Source organism: Diadema antillarum, unplaced genomic scaffold, assembly GCF_040938485.1.
Source record: "Diadema antillarum isolate AM-2024a unplaced genomic scaffold, OU_Dant_1.0 seq00002199_RagTag, whole genome shotgun sequence".
Classification (NCBI taxonomy): domain Eukaryota; kingdom Metazoa; phylum Echinodermata; class Echinoidea; order Diadematoida; family Diadematidae; genus Diadema; species Diadema antillarum.
This window is the reverse complement of record NW_027272835.1, coordinates 37,980-62,950: the sequence shown is the minus strand read 5'-3', so window position 1 is coordinate 62,950 and position 24,971 is coordinate 37,980. Positions and strand designations below refer to the sequence as shown.

The window sequence follows — 24,971 nt, the reverse complement described above, 5'->3', positions numbered from 1 at the left end:
AAAAATTTTGTTTCAAAAGTTATCATGCGAGAAAGAGGCAAACATGTCAGCGCCCATTAGAAGACGTGGTACGGCGTGAATGAAGCATCAGCTCGGAGCTCGGCCCAAGACATTACACACAGCGTAGCGCGCGTCCCGGCCGGGGCCGAGGCCTAGAAAACATCTAACATTGTTAGATCGCCAGAGCGGTACGAGTAGCTGATGAGGAGGAGCACCGTATCCGTCCGTGGATTCACTGTTACTCAAGGTACGTCAGATCTCCAGGATCGATTGCTGACTCAGTGACTGTTCTGACTGCACTCGCTCGGAGTCGGAGTAAATAGACTGTCTAACACTGCACTTGATACTTGTTACTTGTTGAAATAATCCCAAAACTGTAACTGCAGCTCCGTTGAAGCTATACCGGGATGAAAAATCCTTGCTGTGTGTCAACAAGGGTGCAGAGATGCCATAAGCTGATAAGGTTCATAACCCACATATTTGTACAATAAAAGTGGTTGAACTCGTGCAAGTAAAATAAGGCTGGCTCCTTTCAGGACACGTCACTGGAACCAGAAGAAGGCTGCATTACGATGATATGTTGGAGTGCAGCCTCTCTGAATTCTGTTGGGTTGGTGAGTTGAACAGCTGCGCCTGGCAAACTGTTCCACAGTCTTGTTGCTCTTGGAAATAGTGAAAACTTGTAGGGATCGATGGTAACCCCGGGACGCTCCGTGTACACAGTTTAGTTACACACTGTGCGTGTTGGGGCTGGTCGCAGTTAGGATCGATGGTTGCTGTGGGTACTGTGTACGTGAGTTGGTGGTCATGTCTTCCAATATAAGTTGCAGGTGTGATGATTTGTGGGTGTGGGATGCAAACCAGTTGATAATGAATTTTATGGAATAGGACACACTGATCACTGTGCTAGAAGTCGACGGTTATGAAGGGTGTACCAGCCTAGGGCAGAAACTAGGGCTGGGCTAACAGTTAGTCGGAGGCCTTAACTTAATTTAGCTTAATTTGTTTATGTAGTCGTTAGAATAGATCTAACGACGTAACGTTAGGTACTTAATTTTAAAGTGTTCTTGTTGAATGTTGTGTCTAATCCTCTCTTCCACCTACCATTCCTAAGGTTTAAAGGTCACTTCATCCCAATCAATCAACTGTTAATATGTAGACGTAGTGTTACTCAAAACAATTTCAATCACACACCTGATTCATACTACATTAAATCAGGGAGGCAGTAAGGTAAGATGGAGGTATAATAATGCTAAAGAAATTATATTACACCAAGCTACTGCTGATCTTGCAACTTTAGATCACAGGGTACCCGTACACCAACTATGAAAAATAAATGCCAATCAACATAATGTCTGGGAATGGCAAACCTCTCATGATACTAACGGCAGTGCAATATTGTTAAAGCCAAGGACAAGTTCGCCTTCATACACATGTGGGTTGAGTGAATGCAGCAATATTATTAGGATTAGTAGAACACATCAGTGAGAGTTTGAGCAAAATCGGACAATCCGTTCAAAAGTTGTGAATTTTTGAAGTTTCTGCTCAGTCAAGGCTGGATGAAAAGACTACTATAGGCTTGCGATAGCTTGTGATGTCACATGAGTACAACGACATAAAGAAAGAATAAAGAAAATTCAACATATTTCCATTTTTCTCGCATAACAAAAGAACACTGGACTTCTCTCTTTCAGAAGGCAGGGGAAATAATATTACCCTTAACATACGTCAGTAGCAAGTCGAAGAAATGTGCACTTTATTCAAAAAGTAAAGTTCTGTGAAATTCTCTTTTTATTTTCCTTATAAAGTTGTACGCATGTGACATCATACACTGTAGTAGTCTCCTCTTCCAGTAGTGACTGCGCAGACACTTAGAATATTCATAACTTTTGAACGGATTGTCCAATTTTCCTCAAACTTTAACTGAGGTGTTCTTCTAATATTGCTGCATTCTCTCAATCCTTATGTATACATAAGAAGGTGGACTTGTCCTTTAACTCCTCTATTATGCGTATCAAAACTGTTGCAATCGATACCCAGGTAGTTGCTTAAATCTCTAGCCAGACAACACACTTACAATATACCCTTGTCCCTCCTATCCATACCGAATCTTGCTCTATTTAGGGGAAGCAAAGGAACGATATTCCCTCTTGAACAACCTCAGTTGTGGTACCATATAAACCATAACGTCGTACCTACACTGTACACCTGACTCTATTTCTAATTACTCTTCTACCAAAGTTGTGTTACATAGTTACATTAATTAAGCAGCGATAATTAATAAAAGCCATCCATTCTTCCTATCACACTAGGCTTCCTTTCTTTTACACGTAACACACCGACTACGCTTTATCCAACACGTCGTCCTGAACTGACCGGGTACTCAAACCCACTTAGGCCTACAGGCTTTGTATACTGCAGTACAATGTACATCATACGTACAAGCCTACGGCCGCAGTGACTCATTACGCCTACACCCAACACATATTCGCAAGCAGACCCAACATAGGCTAACACATACATAGTCTACACGTATAATTCAGTGTTATGTAGAACGTCAATTGCAATCAGCCAGGGACAAATAGAATGGCTTCATGTAAATTCTGACAAACACTCTCACTTCACATAGTATGCCTGTTTGGCCCCTAAAACTCTTCATAACAATTACCAATAACGATAATACAACACCATAACATCTAAGCACTGAAATTCTTGTGTAATTTGTGACGTTCTCATTTTCATCAACTCACCTGTGAACAGCAAGCAGAGAGGTGCCTGCCACATGGGGGCGCCCCTCTGTTGCTGATGTCTCTACATAATTAGTACATCCCCACTAACCCCTATCGCCTGCGGCAGTCATTGTGAAATCTCAGGGGGTCTCCTCAAGAAAGGTGCATCCATTTCACCCGTAGAACATTGTCTTTAAATGGTGTTGGTTTGCCATCCTTATCTAAACAAATTTGTAATTTTTATGTTGTCATCCTTGACACAAAGAATAATTCCTTGACAGGCGTAATTCAGCATTTAAATACAAGACATTTATTTAGGACTCGGGAGCAATACTTGACGTAGTTCTGTGCCTATGAGTGTCTCTGAGCCTCTCCACTCAGTATTACAATTTAGTGTACATCCGAGTATGTCAATAAGTACATGACATAACATCCCTCTCTCAACAAAGAAGATGAGGTCTTTGACTGAGTCAGAATAACTGCTCAACTTTAGAAAACACATTCTTTTCAACGAACGCCAAATTGGTATCTTGATCATAACACTGTGTAACATTTATACAGTATCTGCCACTCAATGTGACACATATGCAAGTCAAATGTATATGGAATAGCAACTTGCATGTTGTAAGCAATTTATCTGTGACCTGTTGTTGAAGCAAATATCTTCAGTAATGTAACAATTCCACATCTGAGGTAAATTAATTGCCTAATATGAATAAACTTACACACACATATATCACTAGTATTGTTCTTGTCACTGATACATAGAGATTGATTAAAGACTAGTAATTTTGACTAATTTCAAAATGCGTAGGTTGAAAAACTTTTGCTCATTTCTTGTACCTTTGGTATGTTATATATGCCAAAAGTTCAATCTATAAATATTTATGTGTGAAGCTAGTGTGAACTATAGTAATTTCATACCTATCTCATTATCACAATTGAATGCTAATAAGAATTATCTTCCATAAATTTGGTTAACCCATGAAGTCAATATGCACTTTTATCGACAGATCTGACTGAACATGGTATATCTCAGCATTGGATGTTACATTGTCACATTATGTCAGTAAGTTTCAAAGTTTACACCACATAACTTCTCCCGTTTTCCATAAATGTGAATAATTTGAAGTGCTTTACCTCATGCATCTCAAAACAAGTAATTTTCAATCGAAAAGGGAATAGTCACAAGGGCTATTCTTAACACATAAAACAGTATTTACAAAGCAGAGTATGTGTTTGCTACTCTGTGATAAGCCTCTTTGGTGGTCTTACAGTGCGACCATTTCTATTAGTGTATACATCTGGTTTGCTTTTCTAGGGTGTCAAGATTTCAGTGGTGGGGGCAAAGTGGACCCGCATATTTGTGGTACCGAGGTCTCTCAGCAGGTCACTACGGTTTCTGCGCAGTGTGTGCCCATTGGGGGTCTGTACCAGGTAGGAGTTTGGTTCGGCACATACGTCCTTCACGACCACCGGTGTCCAGAGTCCTGTTCTGCCGTCTTTCATGCGAGCTCGTTGCCCTATCTCTAGGTTCGGTAGCTTCCTTGTACCATCGGTACCGCGTACGTCATGGTTTTCCTTCTGCTTGGATTGACAGTCACAAAGCATCTGGCGGATCTCATCATTGTTTGGTATGTTACCACGGTTAGTGTCTTTCACTGGAAGTGCACTTCTAGACTTCCTCCTGTACAGTATTCTGCAGACTGTGGCGGAAGCTTGCTATCTATCGGGGTATTACGGAGGGAGAGCATGGCTAGAAACTCATCTTGGCACCTTCTCTGGCCTTGGTCAGGGTTGCCTTCACAGTTTGTATTGCTCTCTCCACTTGACCATTACTTCTGGGATAGTGTGGGCAAGAGGTGACATGTGTGAATCCCCAGGATTGGCTGAATCTCTTGTATTCCTCACCAGAGAGTTGTGGCCCATTGTCACTTATCACTTTCTCTGGGATTCCATGTTCACTGAAGATTGCCTTTGTCAGACGGATTACAGCCACACTTGAGTACCGGCAGGTAATTTCCTAACGAACAGCATCTTAGAGAAGTAATCCATGATGATCAAGTATTCGTTGTTACGGAAGTGAAGCAAGTAAGTACCAACAACTTTCCAAGGGCCTTGGGGTACCTCATGGTTAGTGAGTGGTTCTGCAGACTGTCTTCTTTGGTGTGCTTGGCATTGAATACAGGAGCGAGTCATATTCTCCACATCTTTGTCTATGCCAGGCCAGAATACACACGAACGTGATGCCTGCGACTTGACTATGCCGTGATGTCCAATGTGGATTTTCTCTAGGACCTCCTTCCTCATCCGTTGGGGTATGAAGATCCGGTCTCCCTTCATGAGAATGCCATCTTCGATAGAGAAGGAGTCTCTGCAAGACCAAAAATTCCTGATCTCCTTGGGTAGATCCTGTGCGTGTTCGGGCCATCCTTCTATCACTCTTGTGGCAAGCAAACTCATGGTCTTGTCTTGCAGGGTCTGCTTTTTTATTTCTTTGTGTCAGAGCAGTGTATGACATGGATTGTCTCCTCTATGTCCAGGGTTTGTCCTGAGATTGGGCTCAATCTTGAGAGTGCATCAGCAAGTAGCATCGTGCTTCCTGGACGGTACATGATGTGGACATCATACGGTTGAAGCCTTAGCATCATCCTTTGGAGTCTTGGTGGGGTGTCAGCAAGATTCTTGTGCTGGATGTTCTCCAATGGTTTATGATCTGACTCAACAGTAAACCTAGATCCAAACACATATATGTGTGGAAACGTGTGCATCCAAAGACTACTGCTAGTAATTCACGTTCAATGTTCGCGTACCGTTGCTCGGTGGGTGACAATGCTTTGCTCGCGAAGGCAACAGGATTGTTGTCCTGAAGGAGGACGGCTCCTAGGCCCTTCTGTGATGAGTCTACTTGGATGACTGTCAGCTTCAATGGGTCAAAGTATGTCAGAGTTGTAAGCTCTTCAACTTTCTTCTTGAGAGTCTCTAAGGCCATCTGGTGCAAACTTGACCACCGCCATTCTCTGTCTTTGCGAGTCGTATCTGCTAAGTGGGGAAAGAATGGTGAAAGGTACTGTACCATTCCGAGGAATTGCTGTAGTTCCTTCACATTCTGAGGGGGAGACAGTGCCCTGATACTGGCCACTTTCCAGGATCAGGGTGTATGCCATTTGCATCATAGTAGCACCCAAAGAACTTGGCAGAGGCGATCTTGATGTCACACTTGTCTAGGTTGAACACTAGTCCGTATGTGCGTCCTCTCTGCATGAGTCTATATGCAGGTTGTTGTCGTGTTCCACTTCTGAGGAACCAAAGACAACAATGTCGTCAGCGATCCCTATGACACCAGGACATCCTTCCAAGATCACGTCCATCTTTGCCTGGAATATATCTTGCGACACATTTAGCCCAAAGGGAAGTCTCTTGAAACAGTATCGTCCAAGTGGAGAGTTGAATGTGGTTAGGGGACTGGATTCATTGTCCAGGACGATACTCCAGTACCCATAACGGGCGTCAAGTTTGCGGAAGACCTTTGCTCCGCTCATCTTGAAGGTGATTTCTTCAAGTGTGGGTGTCTTGTGATGGGTCCTTCTGCATGCCCTTTTTAAGTCCTTGGGGTCAAGACAAACACGAAGCTTTCCATTGGATTTATGGCTCAGGGCTATTGAGGATACCCAATCAGTAGGCTCTGTGACTTTTCTGATTACTCCAAGCTCCTCCATCCTATTGAGTTCTCCTTGGAGTTCCTCCTTCAAGTGGATGGGAAGTCTTCTTAGGGAGTGGATGACCGGCTGTGCATCGTCTTCTAGATCAATGTGGAATTCACCAGGGAATTTGCTGATGTATTCAAACCTGTCTTGATACCTTCCCTGTAGGTCCTTGGTATTCCTTACAGGTGCCTGTGGTGATGCCTGCACAGTGCAATTTAGTGTTACCAGTTCCATCTCCCTTGAACTGGGTAGACCCAGGAGTGCTGGTCCGGTAGTATCAACCACAGAGAATGTAGTTTTGTGCCACTTCCCATTCTTGTATCTACACGATAGGTTCACTGTCCCGTGCTGGGGAATCTCCGCACCGTTGTACGCTAAGAGTCGTGTGCTGCTCCTGGAGATCAGAGGTTCGCGTGTGGTATCATCCCCGTCAGCCCATTCTGGCTGGATCTGCTTGAAGATGCGGGTAGGCAGTATGTTGCCCTGTGCTCCTGTATCAACTTTCACTTTGAGAGTGTGATCTCCTCGCCTATTCGGAATGTCTATGGCTAGTGTGGCAAATACCTCATCGCGTACATCAGCAGTTAGGCTGTCGAATCACAGGTCCATGTTAACCGTCAAAGTCTCAAGTTTTAGTGAGTTGAATTCTCTTGTTGCATTTTCATCATCGTCAGTCATTTCAAGTGGGTGGACAGCTTTGTTACCGGTCCCTTTTTTCTTATTCCGTCCTTGTTGATGAGACTGTGATTTCTGTTGAAACTGTGATTTCAGTTTGGATGGTCCACGGCGGTCATAATTTTTTCCTCTGTTACTGCTTTTGCTCCAGCACATCTTCTTCCAGTGACCTTTTTTCCCGCAGTTGTGGCAAGTAGAGGAGTATGCGGTACATTTCCCTTTCGGGTGGACTGTGCCGCAATTCGGGCAGATACGGCTTTTCTGAGCTGTATGAACATTAGCATTGTTCTCTAGTCCTCGAAGCTGGGACATGTGTGCTGTGCTCGCTTCATGCGTTCTCGCGATATCCAAGGCTTCTTTCAGAGTCATTTTGTCTTTTGCGAGAAGCATTTTCTGGACTTCCGGATACTGAACTCCAGAAATCAGTACCTCAATTATGCGTTCTTCTTGGATGTCTTCATCCCTAAAGAGGCACTTGGCTGCTTTTGATTTTCATCTAACAACAAAGTCATCAATAGCCTCATTATTCAGCTGTCTGTAGTGCTGAAATTCCAGTCGGTGGATACAAAAGTTTTTGGTAGGCAGGATGTGACTCTGCAATCTACTCAAAATGTTCTGAGGATCCTTCAACTGCTCTTCAGTCAGATTCCATGTGTTAAAAATGCGGAGACCATCGCGACCTGACCACATTACTATGTAATTGTATTGGTCTTCTTTCTTGGTTCCCTTTACGTTAAACCACATTTGGGATAGCTGTTTGAACTCTTTAAATGCCTGAGCTTTGTCTGAGCAATCCCAGTCAAAAGTTGGGGTAGGGAGGGGGCCAGCCATGGTATTTAGTTTACTGACAAAATGCTGTGAAAAACATCAATACATAATAATAAAATTGTCAACTTAGCATGACATAAAACACAATCACATAAAATACATGTGTTCTTTGATTATCAATTGAGAAGTTAGAGACTGTTTAGAAAATTTATGTGCCCAGTTATAACAAATATTTGTAATACAATCCCTATGCAATGTTAATAGAGAAATGTGCAATTCCAGTTTAACAATAATAAGCACTATTATTAATTGAAATTGGCATGAATATAAAATCAAATGCTTCCATACACATGAAAAGAAAAAAAAAGTGTCAATATGGGTACTGAATAAGATGTTTCAAGTATGAAATATCAGTATTTGAATACACTATCTCATCAATCAATTTAAAACCTATTAAACCCAGTGTTTACATTATAATTTTCCCAAATTCCAATGAATGCAGCATCTAAAGCATGCTGCAAATTGATGCCAATAATAAATTTAACCAAAATTCAATTCTGAATTCCACTATTACAGTGTTGAATAATTCCAATAAATCACAGAATTTATACAAATTGAAAACAAAATTAGGTGATATTTATGCATGTATTAAAAATAACTCAATTCTCACACTCCAGTTATAAACAATCATTTTCATCTAAATCTATTATACTTTACATTTAAATTTACACATGAAAGAAAAAAAAAATCTTCGGTTAATGTAGTTTGGCCGACTTAGATCTACACCAAACCAAATGAGATCTTTAAGAATACGTGTATATATTTTTTTTTTCAATGAACAATTTAGACGGAAGTTAACCTGGTCCACAACTCCATTTTAAATTGGTACAATTTACAACCAGTTATTTTCGACTTACTTGATCTTTTAAATTTATAAATAAATCCTGGATCGAAAACGAAGGTTTCAAGACAGAGTAATTTGTCCTTGCCCTTGGCTTGGGGCTGCTCGCTCTACGTTGGTCGCTCGGTGAACATCCGTACCGTCGCCAGTTGTCCTGGACTGTTGCTTGAACGGCAGAAAATAGTTCCTTCATAAGGCTTCACACAGCTCCGATTCGATTGCTCATGCATGCACGTAGCTAGGTAGCTAGACATCACGTACGTCGATGCCTTCTCAACTGAGCTGCCAGTACCGATCGGCGATAGTGTCAAAATGTCAGATTATTCAGGTTTGAGTTTCTTCAGTTTGTCTCCCTCTACAAATGAAATTTTCATTTGTAGAGGGAGAAAAACTGAAGAAACTCAAACCTGAGCCTTCACCCCTCTGAATAATATCCTTCTTTCATTTATCCTATGCCTTGTCCGCCTTGGACTACTTAACATAACAATGTCGGAATTTAGGAGCTTGGGTATTTGTTCCATGTTCATTGTGTCACTGCCGGCAACCAGGGACAGCCTGGTGGTAGTGTCGCTGCCCGGAAAGCAGTAGATGACAGGTTCGAGTCCCACTGGTTCCTTTTTTCCGACATGTTTGTTTATTTATAGATCAGCAGTTGCGATCTTAACAAATTTTCATTTGTAGAGGGAGACAAACTGAAGAAACTCAAACCTGAGCCTTCACCCCTCTGAATAATATCCTTCTCTCATTTGTCAGATTATTCTCACTAACTTTGGCAGTACAAAGTAACTTAGTTTGGACTAGCCGTGAGAACGGCTGTTTTACAGACTAACCTGTGTGGCGGTGGAAAAATTTGTCTTGGATGTGTGCTGCAAAGCGTCCAAAACCATTATTTAACTCGGTCAGTGTCACACATCTCGAGACAGACAAAATATCATTCCATCAAGGCCACACATTCCAATGCAGAGTCGAAACAATGCAGTTTTTTTCCGTAGTAGAGAAAATCTTCCGTAGATATGGAATTGCTTTTACTCACTTGCGTGCTGGAAAGCGTCCAAAACTCACGCAATATAACGGCTTTCTTTGGCAAAACAAGCACAAAGTCCTTCTAACATTGGTCTTTGCATGTAAGCTATGCAAAATGAACCCTTCGCGTGCCGGAAAGCGTCCATAAACTCACACAATAGGGGCAAAACAGCGGGATGAAGTTTCAAAAGTTTCCAAATTTTTATGCCTCCGCCACAAAGTGGTGCCGGAGGCATTATGTTTTCGGGTTGTCTGTCCGTCCGTCTGTCCGTAATGAATTTTGTGGACAGCATAACGAAAAAACCTTTTGAGGTATCTTAATGAAACTTGGCATGTATGTGTATTAGGGGGTGAAGTTGTGCCTATCAACTTTTGGGTGCACATGCTAAAGGTCAAAATATCACTATTTCCACCGTATCTATGCAATGCCTGAAGATATTTTCTTGAAACTTAGTGTATACATGTATTACCCAATTTAGATTCTCTGGTGAACGTTTGGGGTCATGAGGTCAAAGGTCAAAAGGTGAAGTAAAAATATTAAAACTTCTCTTTTTTCTTTGTAACTTGGAAATTTTTCAAGGTATCTTCATGGAACATAGTATATATACATGTACTGACTGGCAGTGATTATCTAGAGAATTTAGGGTTCATGTGGTCAAAGGTCAGGGGTCAAAGGTCAAGGGCAACACTTCACAATTTTACTATTTCCCTCATGAATATTTATGCAATGCCAGCAGGATTTTTTTTTTTTTTACACTTGGTGTATGCATGTATAACCTAGTAGAGATTCTCTGGAAACTTTCTTTTTTTCTCTCTCTTTTTTTTTACCTCGAAGGTCAAAAGGTCAAAGATCAAGAGAAAGTGCATGAACTAACTTTTCCTCCATATCTCGGAAGTGGCTCAAGTTATCTTGAAACTATCTTTACATATTTATGCATGTTCTGCCTGACAGTGATTTATCCTATGAATTTTAGGGTCAAAGGCCAGGCGAAAATGCTAGCAATGTACTTTTCAATACCGAAATTGCACTTTTTCTCCGTACCTTGGAAATTACTCAATGCATAAACTTATGAATGGGTCAAAGTCAAGTTAAAGTTTTTAAATCCCCAAATACATGCTCTCCTATTCATCCAATTAAACCTAGATCAAGGAAGGTGAACATTCAACACATTTGTGACAAACTTGTCATTTTGATATTTTGCCAATTTTGTGAAAATGTAATCACACATTGTCCACATGTACTATAGACCTATTAGGAGAATCATGCATTATGGTGGAGGCATACCAGTCGTCTTAGCAACATTTCTAGTTCACTTTTTAAGTTTACAAGTCGAGTGTTCGTTTCAACGCTGATGCATATTATTAGTCCACGTACTTGGTAGACTTGAATTTGCATCATAGGCACAACATGGTAGTTCCAGGGATAGCACAGACGACACAGTGCTACAGTGATGCGGTCACTAGACTGTGGGAGAGGCGACGCATCGGTGCAGTTCCAAGTCTGGATTCGTGTTTCCAAAAACAGTGTCACTCGTAATTTTGAGAGTTCCTAAAAAATATGATTAATTCCAATCCCGCAGCTGCCACCATGTTATGTTGTCATCCTTGACACAAAGAATAATTCCTTGACAGGCGTGATTCAGCAGTTACGAGACATTTATTCAGGAGCAATACTTGACGTAGCTCTGTGCCTATGAGTGTCTCTGAGCCTCTCCAGTCAGTATTACAATTTGGTGTACATCTGAGTATGTCAATTAGTACATGACATAACAGTAATATGTTCTTAATGAACAAAAAAGAAAAAAAAAAACTATCTACATAGGACATGAATTGCAAATAACAATTACGACTAAATCATCTCTCATTTAAAACAAATATTAGCCGACAAACAGTTCATATTATATCATATTAGGGTGTTTGTGGATTAAATGTAGATAAGCGGGTAGACGAGCATGACCCATTCTAAGTCAATGAATGATGATTTCGTCATGACAGCAAGTACAATTGATGTGGAAAGGTTGTTTGACATCATTGTGAATAAGATATAAATGACAACCATGTGTGGATGTACGCCAAGACTCGTCCCAGGAGTCCAGGCATTTTGTCCGGATGACTTGTCTAATTTCTGAGACAGTTGGACGAATCATGTTTGTTATGTAGTCTTTGTTTAGGCTTTTCTTCACAAGGGAGTCCGCACAATTGTTTCCTTTGAGATCACAATGTGAAGAAATCCAGATCGGGGAAAGAGTAAATCCATTGGATATTAATTGTGAACATTTCAGTAAAATTTCACATGTTAAATCATGTTTAATAGAAGAGTTGTTATCTAAAAATGACAGAGCACTGAGAGAATCTGAAAATATTGCCGTTCTCAACGGCGGGGTTGCTCTTTCAACTGGATTTCAATTGGATTTCAGTTGATTCCAGTATTCCAATTTCCGTATTGAATCCATTTGCCTTACTGGAATGAACTGGTGCCAGTACCAGTTGACTCAGACTGGATTCTAACTGTTTGTTTTTTTTACCTGGGTACCTAGTGGGTAGTCAGTCACAATCAAGTGGCTGGTATCCAGTCACTCGGGGGGCCATGAATACATCTGTGTGGCTGTTTGATTGCCTTATATTTGATTTACCATGCCACTCTGAGTCTTGTTCGTCATGTAGATATCTGTTTAAGCTCCCAGCCAGTGCTTAGTCAAAGGTGAAGTTCTCCAATAGAAGTAGAAATTAGAATACAGTGCACTCCCGTTATAACGAACACAGTTATAACAAAATTCCGGTTACAACGAAGTAAAAATTCAAGCCGCAACATTATCCACTCTATGTATTTTTGTCGTTTATTTGTTCGGTTATTTATGACGAAATTGTGATATAACGAAAGAAAACTGCTGGTCCCGAGGACTTCATTATAATGGGAGTCCACTAGCTGTAGCTAGTAGCAGAGCTGGCACTGTGTATCTGGATCAGGTACATTCTAAGGTAAAATGTACAGGCTGAGAATGTACCTGTACAGTGTGTCTCTAAAAAAAGTAAACCCAACTTCAACAGCAAATTTTCAGAAAACTATAAGATATTTGCACATTATTTTTTCATCGTTAGATAGTCCAATAAGTCCTCTATCCAATGATACCATGTAGGTTATGTAACTGTCATGCATGATTGAGCATGATTCAACTTAGTGAATGGGTGTGAAATCATCACTGTGGCAAGTTATTTCTTGCTATTGTCATGCATTCAGGGCATATTTGAAGTTAAATTTTTGTCCCATGTTAGGCCTATGATTACATAACAACTTCAGCAAAGGTTGTTCCTGACACAGGCACACTTCACATGCTTTCCATACATGGTACAGTTGACAATTGAGCAGAGAGTATTCCTGGTAACTCGATACCAGGAAACAAGAAGTTTCGTGGAAGTTCAAATGGCTTTTCGGGTGCAGTTCCCCGACAGGCAGCCTCCAACATAAAGAGCCATCTGGTACAATGTGAGAAAGTATGCTGATCACGGAACTTGCCACAGTGATGATTTCACACCCATTCACTAAGTTGAATCATGCTCAGTCATGCATGAGAGTTACCTAACCTACATGGTATCATTGGACAGAAGACTTATTGGACTATTTAACCATGAAAAAATAATGTGTAAATATTTTATAGTTTTCTGAAAATTTGACGTTGAAGTTGGGTTTACTTTTTTTAGAGACACACTGCAGAATAAACAATGTGACATATGCTTATAAAATTATGTTCCTTGCGCTTGTGTATTCCTGCAGTCACTGGAAAGATGTCCCATCAGAAGAATAAAGGCCCGAGTAAAGCAGAGGTAGGTAAAACATATTAAATTTCCTAGTTGTAAAAATTGTGCTGTAAGTGTGATGACAGTATCAGTGGTGTCCCTTTCTCATTATAGGATAGAGTAATGACTTTGCTGTGTAACTCCAGTGGACTGGGGACATGGACAACTGTATTATTGGGGTTGAATAGCCTATGCATTCATTTTATATTTCTTGCATCTTTACTTCAATAAAATCCATATGAACTTTATGTTTATACCCTTGCAGTAAGGAGTTTGTACAAAAACACAAGATGTGAGACAATCAATGGACTAACATGAATATTCCCTGGAGACAAGGGGTTGTGGAAATTCTCTGGTTTTATTCTGCTGGCAGCCATTATGGCCCTGCTACATTTCTTGTGTGTGCACTCTACATTCTATATGTTTTTTCTTCTTTTTTTTGATAGATTTTGTTCAAGTTCTGATTTACAGGCAAAAAAGTTGATATTTACAAGGCCTGCTTGTGTGTGCCCCAAGCTGAATTATTGACTAACTTCAAATTTGTGTGGCAGTGTACTATTGGTTAGAGCAGACACTGGCCTTCACCTTAGTGATGCTGCTCTCATCCACATTTCACTGGGTTGGAGGCACCCTGATCGTATGAATACTCCCCCCCCTCCCCCCCCCCCCAAAAAAAAAATGTATATTATATATATATATATATATATATATATATATATATATATATAGATAAATAAATAAATAAATAAATAAACGAAAATAAATAAATAAATAAGTAGAAAATAATAAAAATAAATAAATAAAATGAAATAGAATTTAAAAATAAATAAATAAAATGAATAAATAAACAAATAAATGCTTATAAATGCATTAACTTGGTTGTTACTCAAATGATTTCATTTAAAGTTGGTACGAAGGTATAGGGTTGTAATTCTAGCTTTATTCATTGAACTTCATATAGTCAACATTTACAGGACCAGAAAAAACCTTTCAGCTTCCATGAATGTCAACTTGACAGGTAAAAAATAAACATGTACATAACCTGTAAGTGTTATCAGTCACTCTTAGTCTTTGGTGAACACATACATGTACATCACATGTACAGTTGTAGGATGAAATGGCATTGACTGCTGAACCTCTATTCCTTATACTCTATTACAAACTAGACCTTTGGTATATAAACATAATCATACCCATTTGAAATCTGGAGGTATTGAGGAGGGTATGCATGATTTGAATTACAGCAAATCAAAAGACAGATATTGGTATGCTGTATAGTATTTTCTACGTGTTTTTAAAGGCCAAAGGCAAGAACATTATGGACATATTTAAAATCTTAATTTCCTGCTGCATTTCCTCTGCATTTCTCAGCACTTACAGTAAATGTATGCAGCATCAAGATGGTATTAAAGTGGCATTGAAATCAAATGGGATTGCCTGAAGAAATTTGCTATGGCAAATGCTGTATCACAAAGCAAGGCATCAATACTAGTTTGTTGCATGCATTGCATTGTTAAGTTGAGAAACAATGAAATTTGTCCACATAATTGTACGCCAAAAGTGCATTGTGCCTCTAGATTAGATATGTATGAAAAGAGTATCCATATGTAATAGAAATGAAATGACATTGAAAGGTTAACAGTATTTGCAAACCAGTGAAAACATCCCAGTCTAAGCATAAAAATCATTTCAAACATAAACTTTCTCATTGCAATCACATGTGGCTGTATGCATAAAAGGTAGCAATTGTTTGCAAGCAATTGCTTCGAGCACGAGCACAAGCACAAGCTTGTCAAGCAAAAGATCAATTTCAAGCAAATACTTTAAACTTTATTCATAACCTCTTGCTACACAAGTGCATTTATACATTTTTCTTGCCCTGCACAAGCAATTGCTTGCATTTTCAACAAAAGGACGTCACGCATTTGCGAACACAAGAACAAAGGAGGGTATGACAGTTTCTTACACAACTTAGGAGCAATTTCTTATACCACTCCACAAGTTTGGTCTATCTTTTACGAATATGAAAATGATAATCAAAAGCGAACGTCCTAGCTAAGCAAAAGCTCAAGCTTGTTTTACAGAGCTTAGAAAATCATAAGCAGTTGCTGACAAGAACAAGCAAAAGGTCTGTTTTATGTATACATTTTTAAGCAAATGCTTGTGCTTGCTAGCAAAAGCTTTTGCTCGGAACTTGTTTTATGCATATGGATTCAAGCTAAAAGGCTAGCACAAGCAATTGCTAGTTTTTATGCATCCAGCCCATTGCCTGTTAGATTATAAATGCTGATATCAATAGGGACAAGCAGAAATCATTATGTTTTGAATTGCCCCCGCATTCCAGTTTGACTACAGAATCGAACAGCTAAAAACAGTTGACCAGTTGAGGGGCTAAATTGGGGCCTAAATTTTAGATTTTATCTCTTTTCTTGGAAATGCCAGGATGAATTTTCACCAAACTTGGCAGGTAGCATCACTATGGGGATTGAATCTCATCCCCATCAAATGGGCACCATGACCCAACTGGGGGTCCCCAGGGGGCCTAAATTGGGGCCTACATTGTAAATTGTAATTTTTCATCATTTTCTTGAAAACCCCATGATGAATTTTCACCAAACTTGGCAGGTAGCATCCCTGGGGTGGGGGATAGAATCTCAATTCCATCAAATGGGCACCATGCCCCACCTGGGGGCCCCTAGGAGGTGTTCTCAGGTAAGAGTGTGCAAGAATGCGTGGAAGGTGAATTTGCGATACTCAGGTGAGCGCGAGACCCCCAGGTCTCTTGTTGTACACATATGTGCTCTGCCAGCCTATTGTTTCCAAATTTGTTCAAGTATGCTATATAAATTGCTCATAGAGTAATCTAAATGGCTACTGTTTTTGCTGATGCCACCAGTAGTATACGCCAGTTCGGGGTTCCAGTTTGAGCATGAGCAGAAAAAGGTCATTTGTACCGAGAGACAGGTTGGTTTTTAATTTCACTGAGATAAGCATCTGTAATGCTATGATTATTCTTGGAATCCTCATAAATGGTGCCTGCAAGTACATCCACCTGACAGCAAGCCTGGTATTTGGCAATGTTAACAGAAAAAGTTTGTTAATGTGTTCAAAACAGCACAATGCAATAGATGCTTCCCAAAGTATTGATTGACGAACCATTCTGGTCACTTCATCTACACAGGTTCATTCTTTGTTAGAATACGAGTTCCAAAAATTGCTATGTTGGGCAGGCTGCTGCATTATGTCGCTTTGAATTGAGTGAAGTGCCTAACCAACTGAGAAAAATGAAAGGTCATTTGTACCCATGTGCACATGAGCTATCTCCGAACTGGCTTATTCAGACCCTTGGTGCATACCCAGGCAGGTAAATGGCAAGGTCAATGTTTCTGTGCAATATTGTGGTTATTATTCATCAAACGTTATAGGGAGGTTGATGTTTTGTTTTGTTTTGTTTTTTTTTTTATCTTTTGCTACTGAGTCACATATTCCTCTTTTCTATCCACATTTCATACTAAGTTTCATATAAACTTAGAACGAAGGTGTGTCATGAAAAAGCTTGCTCCCTCATACTTTCAGTGACAGTGACTTTTACCAATAACTCTTTATGTGCCATGTTCACACGCCCAACTCGGTCGATGACTTGTCAAGTTTGCATATTCTGCTTTAGAGGCACAAGCCCACCCAAAGCGATCAATAAATCACCAAATGCCACAGTACAAGGAAAGTGTATCTGGCGATACCATTCCTGCCACATGTCACTTGCATTATGATTGCTTTACAACTAACTCTTCTAGTAGTTGTTGTTATTAGGCAATTAGTTTTATTGGTGTTGGCAGCATGATTAGACCATTCCATGTGTTTTGTTTACCTTTGATGACATAATAAAGAAGATTCCTTTCCCAATTTGCTTATCAGCTGCCTGAGAGCTTCAAAAGCTTTCTTAAGTGTCATATTCTTTTCATGCTGTTGTGCAATAACTATTTTCCATCAATTTCATACTGCTTTTTTTTTTGTTTTTTGTAGCATTCAAAGATATTGAGAAGCTTGCAGTTCAAGAATCCTGGCAAAAAGGTTCAGGAGTTTGCAAACTTCAAACCAGAGGAGAGTGAGAGAGAAAAAAGGAAATTGAGGAGATTGCAGGAAGAAGAAACCCTACGAAGTAAGCAGTAAGTACATCTTTGACAGTAAGTTGTTATGCTGCACTGGGAAATGCCTGATAAAATGATAGCACCAGGACTGCAATCATTTTCGTCTCGCCCACCAGAGGTGAAGGCGAGACTAAGGGATCCAAATGGCGTCCGTCCGTTGTCCGTCCGTCGTCCGTCCGTCATCCGTTGTCCGTCGTCCGTCACAAATGTTAAAGGGTGTGTACAGTTCTGGTCGGGGTGAGGATTTAGCTTTTAACGCTTTGCGAGATATTCAGAAACCACTCTATGAGATGTCAAAGAGCATGCAATTCTTAGGGGTATCAAAAGTTTATTTGATGAAAATCGGTTTTGAAATGGCTGAGATATCCAAAAACAAGGTGAAACAAAGAGATCCTAATAAAGTTGGGGCATGTCGCCTTTTATTATTATTACTTCTGGGGATATCTCAGCCATTTGAAAACCAATATTCATCAAATAAACGTTGAATCCTTCTTAAAATCACATGCTCTTTCATATTTCATAAGAGGTTTCTCATTATCTCACTGAGGAAAGTTCAAAACATGAATCCCCACCTTAACCACTACTGTACAGTCCCTTTAAAGGTTACCTGCAAGACTCTCTTATGATGCATAACTTGGCAACTGTTACAGCAATGGCAGCCACACTTGGGTGATAGAAGCACTAGGGGTATCTTCATGTTATGGTGTTGTCGGAGGTCATGTGATGATGTCAAAGGTCATTTGAGGTCATATATTAAAGAGTATGTGCAAGACTCTTTTCTGTGTTAAAGTTTACCTGCAAGACTCTCTTTTGACATATAACTTCACATAAGTTGCTTGGATTACAACCTAACTTGGGTCATAGATGCAATGGGGGTACCTTCATGTTATGGTGCCGTTGGAGGTCACAGGATAAGGTCAAAGGTCATTTGAGGTCATACGTTAAAGTTTACTTGTGGGCAATTCCGCAGTTAGGTGGACATGACATGGATAAAAGAAATGTGCCTCTTTATCTTACTCTTTAATCTAGGTATCAACTAATGCCATGGATGTTCACCAATCATTAAGGTCTTTCAAATTCAGTAGATTTTATCTTTCGTATTGATTGATTTCGCGAGATCTAAAACCATCATTTAAAATGTACATGTGGGACTGGGGATGCTGCAATTCACTTAAATGCAAATTGCAGTGGGTTCCTTCGAAATTTTTTCCTCAAAGTTTTGTTAAAGGGTAAAAGATATATACATTTAAATACTCCATAAGTCATGTGACATTTTGTCAATTACAAAAGGGTGAAATGACCTGCGGAATTACTCCGGACAAATGTAACGTTACTAACCGTAACGTTACTAACCATGCTTTTGGGGGTCTAGCTAAGAAATTATTGGTCGAACTGCTAAAAAACATTGTGTGAACATTTGTCATGATGCAATAATTGAAATTAATGCAACACTTTGTTTGAAGTAACTTGAATTTTTGCATACTTTTTGTTACAAGACATTCATTTTTTTGTCATGTCCTTTTTTCGTAACGTTACTAACCAGCCCTTTAAGTTGCCATAGCAATGCTATTATTTCTTGGATTGTATTCATTCTTTTCTGTATCATACACCTGGGAATGATGAACATGTTTTTGACATAATTTTGGCTTGAAATGAATAAATGGTAATTTAGTAGTAAAAACAAATATCTAAATTTGTTCAAATGTAACGTTACTAACCGCGGAATTGCCCTTGTAAGACTCTCTTATCACACGTAACTCGACACATGTTGCTACAATGGCGATCAAACTTGGGTGATGGATGCACTGGGGGTACCTTCATGTTATGGTGCCGTAAGAGGTCACATGATAAGGTCAAAGGTCATTTGAGGTCATACGTTAAAGTTTACATGCAAGACTCTCTTAATTATCACACGTAACTCAGCACATGTTGCTACAATGGCAATCAAACTTTGGTGATGGTAGATGTCACTTGGGTGATGGTAGATGTCTCTTGGGAAGTTGAAGGTAACCACAAGGTCAAAGGTCACAGACAGGGGTCAACGAACTTTTAGGGCCCAATGTTAAGTTTTTAGGGCGCATTTCGTTTAGGGCTCATAACTTTTGATCTCTTTGTCCGTTTGTGACCAAACTTGGATGGAAGATGTCCCTTGGGGAGGTGAAGGTCGTCACAAGGTCAAAGGTCACAGACAGGGGTCAACAAACTTTTAGGGCCCAATGTTATGTTTTTAAGGCGCGTTTTGATTGTGGCTCATAACTTTTGATCCCTATGTCCGTTTGTGACCAAACTTGAATGGTAGATGTCCCTTGGGGAGTTAAAGGTCATCACAAGGTCAAAGGTCACAGAAAGGGGTCAACAAATTTTTAGGGCCCAATGTTAAGATTTTATGGCGCGTTTCGATTATGGCTCATTACTTTTGATCCCTTTGTCCGTTTGTGACCAAACTTGGATGGTAAATGTCCCGTGGGGTGTTGAAGGCCACCACAAGGTCAAAGGTCATAAGCAGGTCAATTAACTTCTGGGAGTTATAAAAAATATTAATTCCTTGTACGCGAATGGACGAGACACAATTTGGTACTTGCGTTGTCTTTCTGTAAGCATACATGTCTGTATTTTGATTGTCAGAAATTTTGAAAGACATAATGAGGACATTCGGAAAAATCTTACACACCCATTTCTTCTTCTTGTCTAAAAGTACAGTCCATATTGGATATGGTCATTGGCCATACTGTCTTGCAGGTCAGGTGTGGTGTACTTTGTATGTACAATGCCCATAAAATTTTTTTCAAAGTTCTCTGCAGCTACCCAACTACAGGTGTACCTAAATTTGGAACATGTGACACCCATGTCATAAATCTACAAGATCTTGTCTTCAGATTTATAGAAATCATCAAATCATCAATTTGTATTATTGCATTGATTATGTAAATTTAGCCCAAGATCGTACTTTAGCCTGTTAAACACAAATAAAAAGCATTGAGAATCTACTTTTTGGTTTGTATCTATTTCAAATTATTCAACAATTTACATCATAAAAACTTCCAAAAGTCATGTAAATTCTTTTGTATTTCATTTTGGGATTTGTATTTCTTTGCTTGTCTTACTTTTTTCTGTTTTTTAATGGAAATTGTCACCACTTTTCTCCCAAAAGTAGCATAGAATTCAACATAGTAATTGATAATAAAAATTGTGAGGTTTTTATAAGTTTCATGACTGAGCACTGTTCTTCATGGATATATGTCAACAAAATCACAAAATTGTGCCCGTTTTGGGGTGATGAGCAGTTACAAAAATGGGCATGGCTTCACAACGGTATGCATGGACGTTGCAAATATGGTCTCAATAGTTGCAGGAGGCTTGAAGAAAAAAGTCAAGAAGCTTCATGCCAAGGCCTTCTCGCGATGCAGAATTATTGCACATAATGTCAAGGGGGCAGATCCTCCCCCCCCCCCCCCCTTAAAGGGTTAAAGAGGTTAACAAAGGTAGTCTTGACCACTGGTAGTTCATCAGGCAAAGAGTTCCACTTTGTGGTGCTCCAGAAGCACTACCCGACATGGATCCTTCAAGCACATGTTGGCTTCGATTGTCAAGGAAGTCTCCAAGTTGTCGGTATACAAATGATGAACAGGACAGAGTGGATCGGATCGGTGAGAATTGGATGCGAGAGTTTAACTTTGGAACTGTTTAAACACGTGAGCGCAGTGAGTGGGTTTTAGACTGTTCCAAAGTTAAACGAGAGCATCCAATTGTCATTGATCCACGAAATAGGCCTGTGCATAATTTGTGTTATAAAATGGGCTCGTATTTTCATGAAATACAACCATTTTCCCTATCATGCCTCCAGTACACCTACAACACTGCACAAGACTTGAGCCATGCGTTTAGATTTTACCAGATGCATGGCCATGCGTTCGGATTTTACTGGACGCATGGCTCAGTGTGGATAAGTAAAAATCAATGCATGACAATTGACCAATCAGTTTGCAGAGATTCTACAGCCCATTTTCTAATGAGGGCTACTGTTGTGATGCCATTGTGTTGTAGCTTGTAAAGTCTAGCATAAGAGTCTTGTCGGATGCCTAGCAGAAGTAAACCTGAAAAGCAGAATGGCATGATGTTGTTTGTCATCATTCCCTTGGCAAAGTCTTGGAATACAAGGATGAGCTGAGACTCACATGAACACCATTTTCTTTAATAATCCATGCTGTGCATCTGAGGGAATATCATTTTCTTTCCGGGAGATTCACATCAGCACTGCAGACAATTTTATTCAAGTGCACTGTACTATACTGGCATTGGACATTAGGGAAATGGGCAGTTCTCTGGTATTGTTTTTCTCATTGTATGAGCGCTGTCACATCTTCTACCCACCAGTCGTCCAAAGTTGCTACATGGTTTCATAGAACAGGGATTTTCCAGTGATACTGTACATGTTCTAAATACTTGTACAGTTGTGTGGAAAACTAGCAGCAGGCATAGTGCACAATTGATGGTGGACTCTCTGAATCCTGAGACAACAGACATATGTACACTGAAGATTAAAATTGCCCCTTGCCTACAGCATACAATATCATATGGCTATGTGCATTGCTAATGCATGACTAGTGAGGAGAAGGATACCAGCAATTGGATATACTGCATGACGAATTTGACCGTGTAGCAAATCAGCTGAATTAATGCTTTTGATTTTTAAGTTTTTACATTAACACATGATGTTCACAGTGCAAATCTTGTTGACAAAGTACAGACAGCAAAGTACCAGTATACACATATTTTCAGTTTTATTGAGTTAAAAGTCGTGAAAGTCATATATTGGATATGTTATGTCAAAAGAGAAATTCAACTACCTTCAAGTTAAAATACTCAAGAATATGCCTGTGTGAATCACAGTACACGAACAAACTTTGTTTTGCCAAAATGCGAGTGGCCGAGTCTCACTGTAAATCTCACAGTGCAAGTTTTGTCACAACAACTACTGTACAACTCCAATGGGCACTCAATGTTTTTACATGAGTAAATTATACTGGTTCAGCATAGAAATTCCTGCTAAATAAGGGAAGCAGTGTATGTGTGTGTGCGTGGGCGTGCACCTGGTCTGTTTTGTTGTTGTTGTTGTTGTTGTTGTTGTTTTGTTTTGTTTTGTTTTGTTTTGTTTTTATTACCGGTATGTCATTTGTGATATCTTTGTTATAGATTTTGCTCTTGTTACTTTGATTTTTTAATACAGGAAGAGGACAATGTACAATGACCAAGGGCATCTCTCAGAAACTGGACAAGATCTCTGTGATTGTTTGGATAAAAATTGCCCTGGCTGTCACTATCCATGCAAAACTTGCAATTCCGTGAAGTGTGGTCCTGTGTGCCGTTGTAAAAGAAAGTGGGTTTTTGACCAAGTAGAAGATGAAGAACAGAATTACCTCATCAAATTTTAGGTCAGATATACACCAAGACTTGTGATTTTGTTGACAGTGCCAAAGGAAAGACCTGTGATGAGTAAGATTGCATATCATATGTTTTGTGCTCCTTAATATTTTTTGAGTAAATTCTAGAGTGAACTTGTGTAAAACTACATGAAAAAGTGAAATACTTTTCATATACAATTGTACATGTATTCATTTGAATGGTTGGATCCTGATGATGTAGGAATATAAAGTCAAACACCACTGGCGCACCACTATTGGGTAAGCAGTTTTCAGAAGGATTGTAATTTCTTTCTTTCTTTCTTTTACTAAAAGTAGAAATATATCAAAGAAGTCTTTATTCATCTAAGTCTGATTTGATGAAAAGAAATGTACCAAAAACTTGTCAAGACAAAAATTCATATAAGTGTAAAGGTGGACAAATTTCAACAAGTGTTGAATATTGCTACAGCAGCACATTTGCACTATGCTTCAAATTGGTATCGACTCTAATCAGGCTGAGCTTATTTTTAGCTATGCTGTTAGATATCCAGCTCCATTTCAGTTGTCATACTAGTAGGTCCTACGTATGAATGGACTCTCTGTTGAGTACTATAGGCTGCTAAAGATGCATTACTGTCCTGTATGTTGAAATAATCAGTCATTTGAACTTGAATCAGTTAACACTGTAGGGATTTCATGGGCATGCTATACATGTACAGTAGTTATTTCACAAGTTCAGCACAGCCTGTTACGTACATTTTGGTAATTCTATGACTATTTACAATGTATGACTGTTTTTCTAGGTGAACTGATTTGATCTTCCAATACACTATCAGTGAGAGAGAGAGAGAAAAAAAAAAGCAAACAAGATATTTACAACCATGCAATTTCATTAAAATCTTTGGCTGTCATCACAAAAGCTGTTGTGTCACTCAAGTACAGTATACCAAATCTCCATGGCGAGTACTGTATGTGGTACTTGGTACATTTGACATTGATGTAGTATTGTCTATCATCTTGTCTACTGTTATAGTTTACAGTTATGTTTTTTCTTCTAGCTGATGTTGGAGAAATTACTACAGTACTACAATGTGTAGGATGCAGTCTCTGCTGCTACTCACCATTTTATTTTGAATTTACATTGATTTCAAGTGTGCTCAGTCCATTTGCGGTATATCCAATGTGAGCCATGGAGCTAAGCTCCTAAGGTGGAGGATATACAGTGTATGCCAACCATACGTTTATAATTCATGCAAGAACAAGAAGTATGCTGGTTGCCCAACACTTTAGTAGAATATACTGTATATCGACAATGATACTGGGCATGTTTTGTGATAGCAAAATGCTTTTGAGACAATAGATAATTACAGGCAACGTGTTGCCTGTAATGGTAAATATGGATGTATCCTTGCGACAAAATAAAGTACACATACAATTGTACTACTTGTGAAAAAGTACTCCAGTTGTAAAATAAATGATTAAATGAATAAATGAACAAATAAATAAAGTAAGAAATATACTGATTAAATTGAATAGATAAATGATGACCCCATAGTAATAATGAAAAGTTATAAATGTGCATGTCTGTCACGAGTTCACTAACACAGTACATTGTACTATAAAAGTATAGCTGGCACTGTATGGTCTTTTTTTTTTTTTCATTTGTTATTAATTACAGTGGACTCCCGTTATAGGAAAGTCCTCGGGACCGATAGTTTCCTTTCGTTATTCATGTATCAAAATTTCTTTTAACTGTAAAAATAAGCAATGAAAATACATACAGTAGGGTTAATAACATTGCGGCCTGAATTTTTATTTTGTTG

At 39.3% G+C, this 24,971-nt stretch overlaps 1 protein-coding gene across 2 annotated transcripts; it reads left to right on the top strand.

Moving 5' to 3' along the window:
* The first annotated feature begins 75 nt into the window (after positions 1-75).
* Positions 76-24,971, top strand: LOC139714229 (ARL14 effector protein-like). 2 transcript variants are annotated; one of them, XM_071625946.1, is made up of 4 exons: positions 76-247; positions 13,576-13,625; positions 17,622-17,757; positions 22,974-24,971. In XM_071625946.1, the coding sequence occupies exons 1-4, from the start codon at positions 202-204 to the stop codon at positions 23,090-23,092; spliced, it is 351 nt and encodes a 116-aa protein (XP_071482047.1). In that variant the 5' UTR covers positions 76-201; the 3' UTR covers positions 23,093-24,971. The 2 variants fall into 2 exon arrangements, with proteins under 2 accessions (XP_071482047.1, XP_071482046.1); XM_071625945.1 differs by having other exon boundaries at positions 17,622-17,764.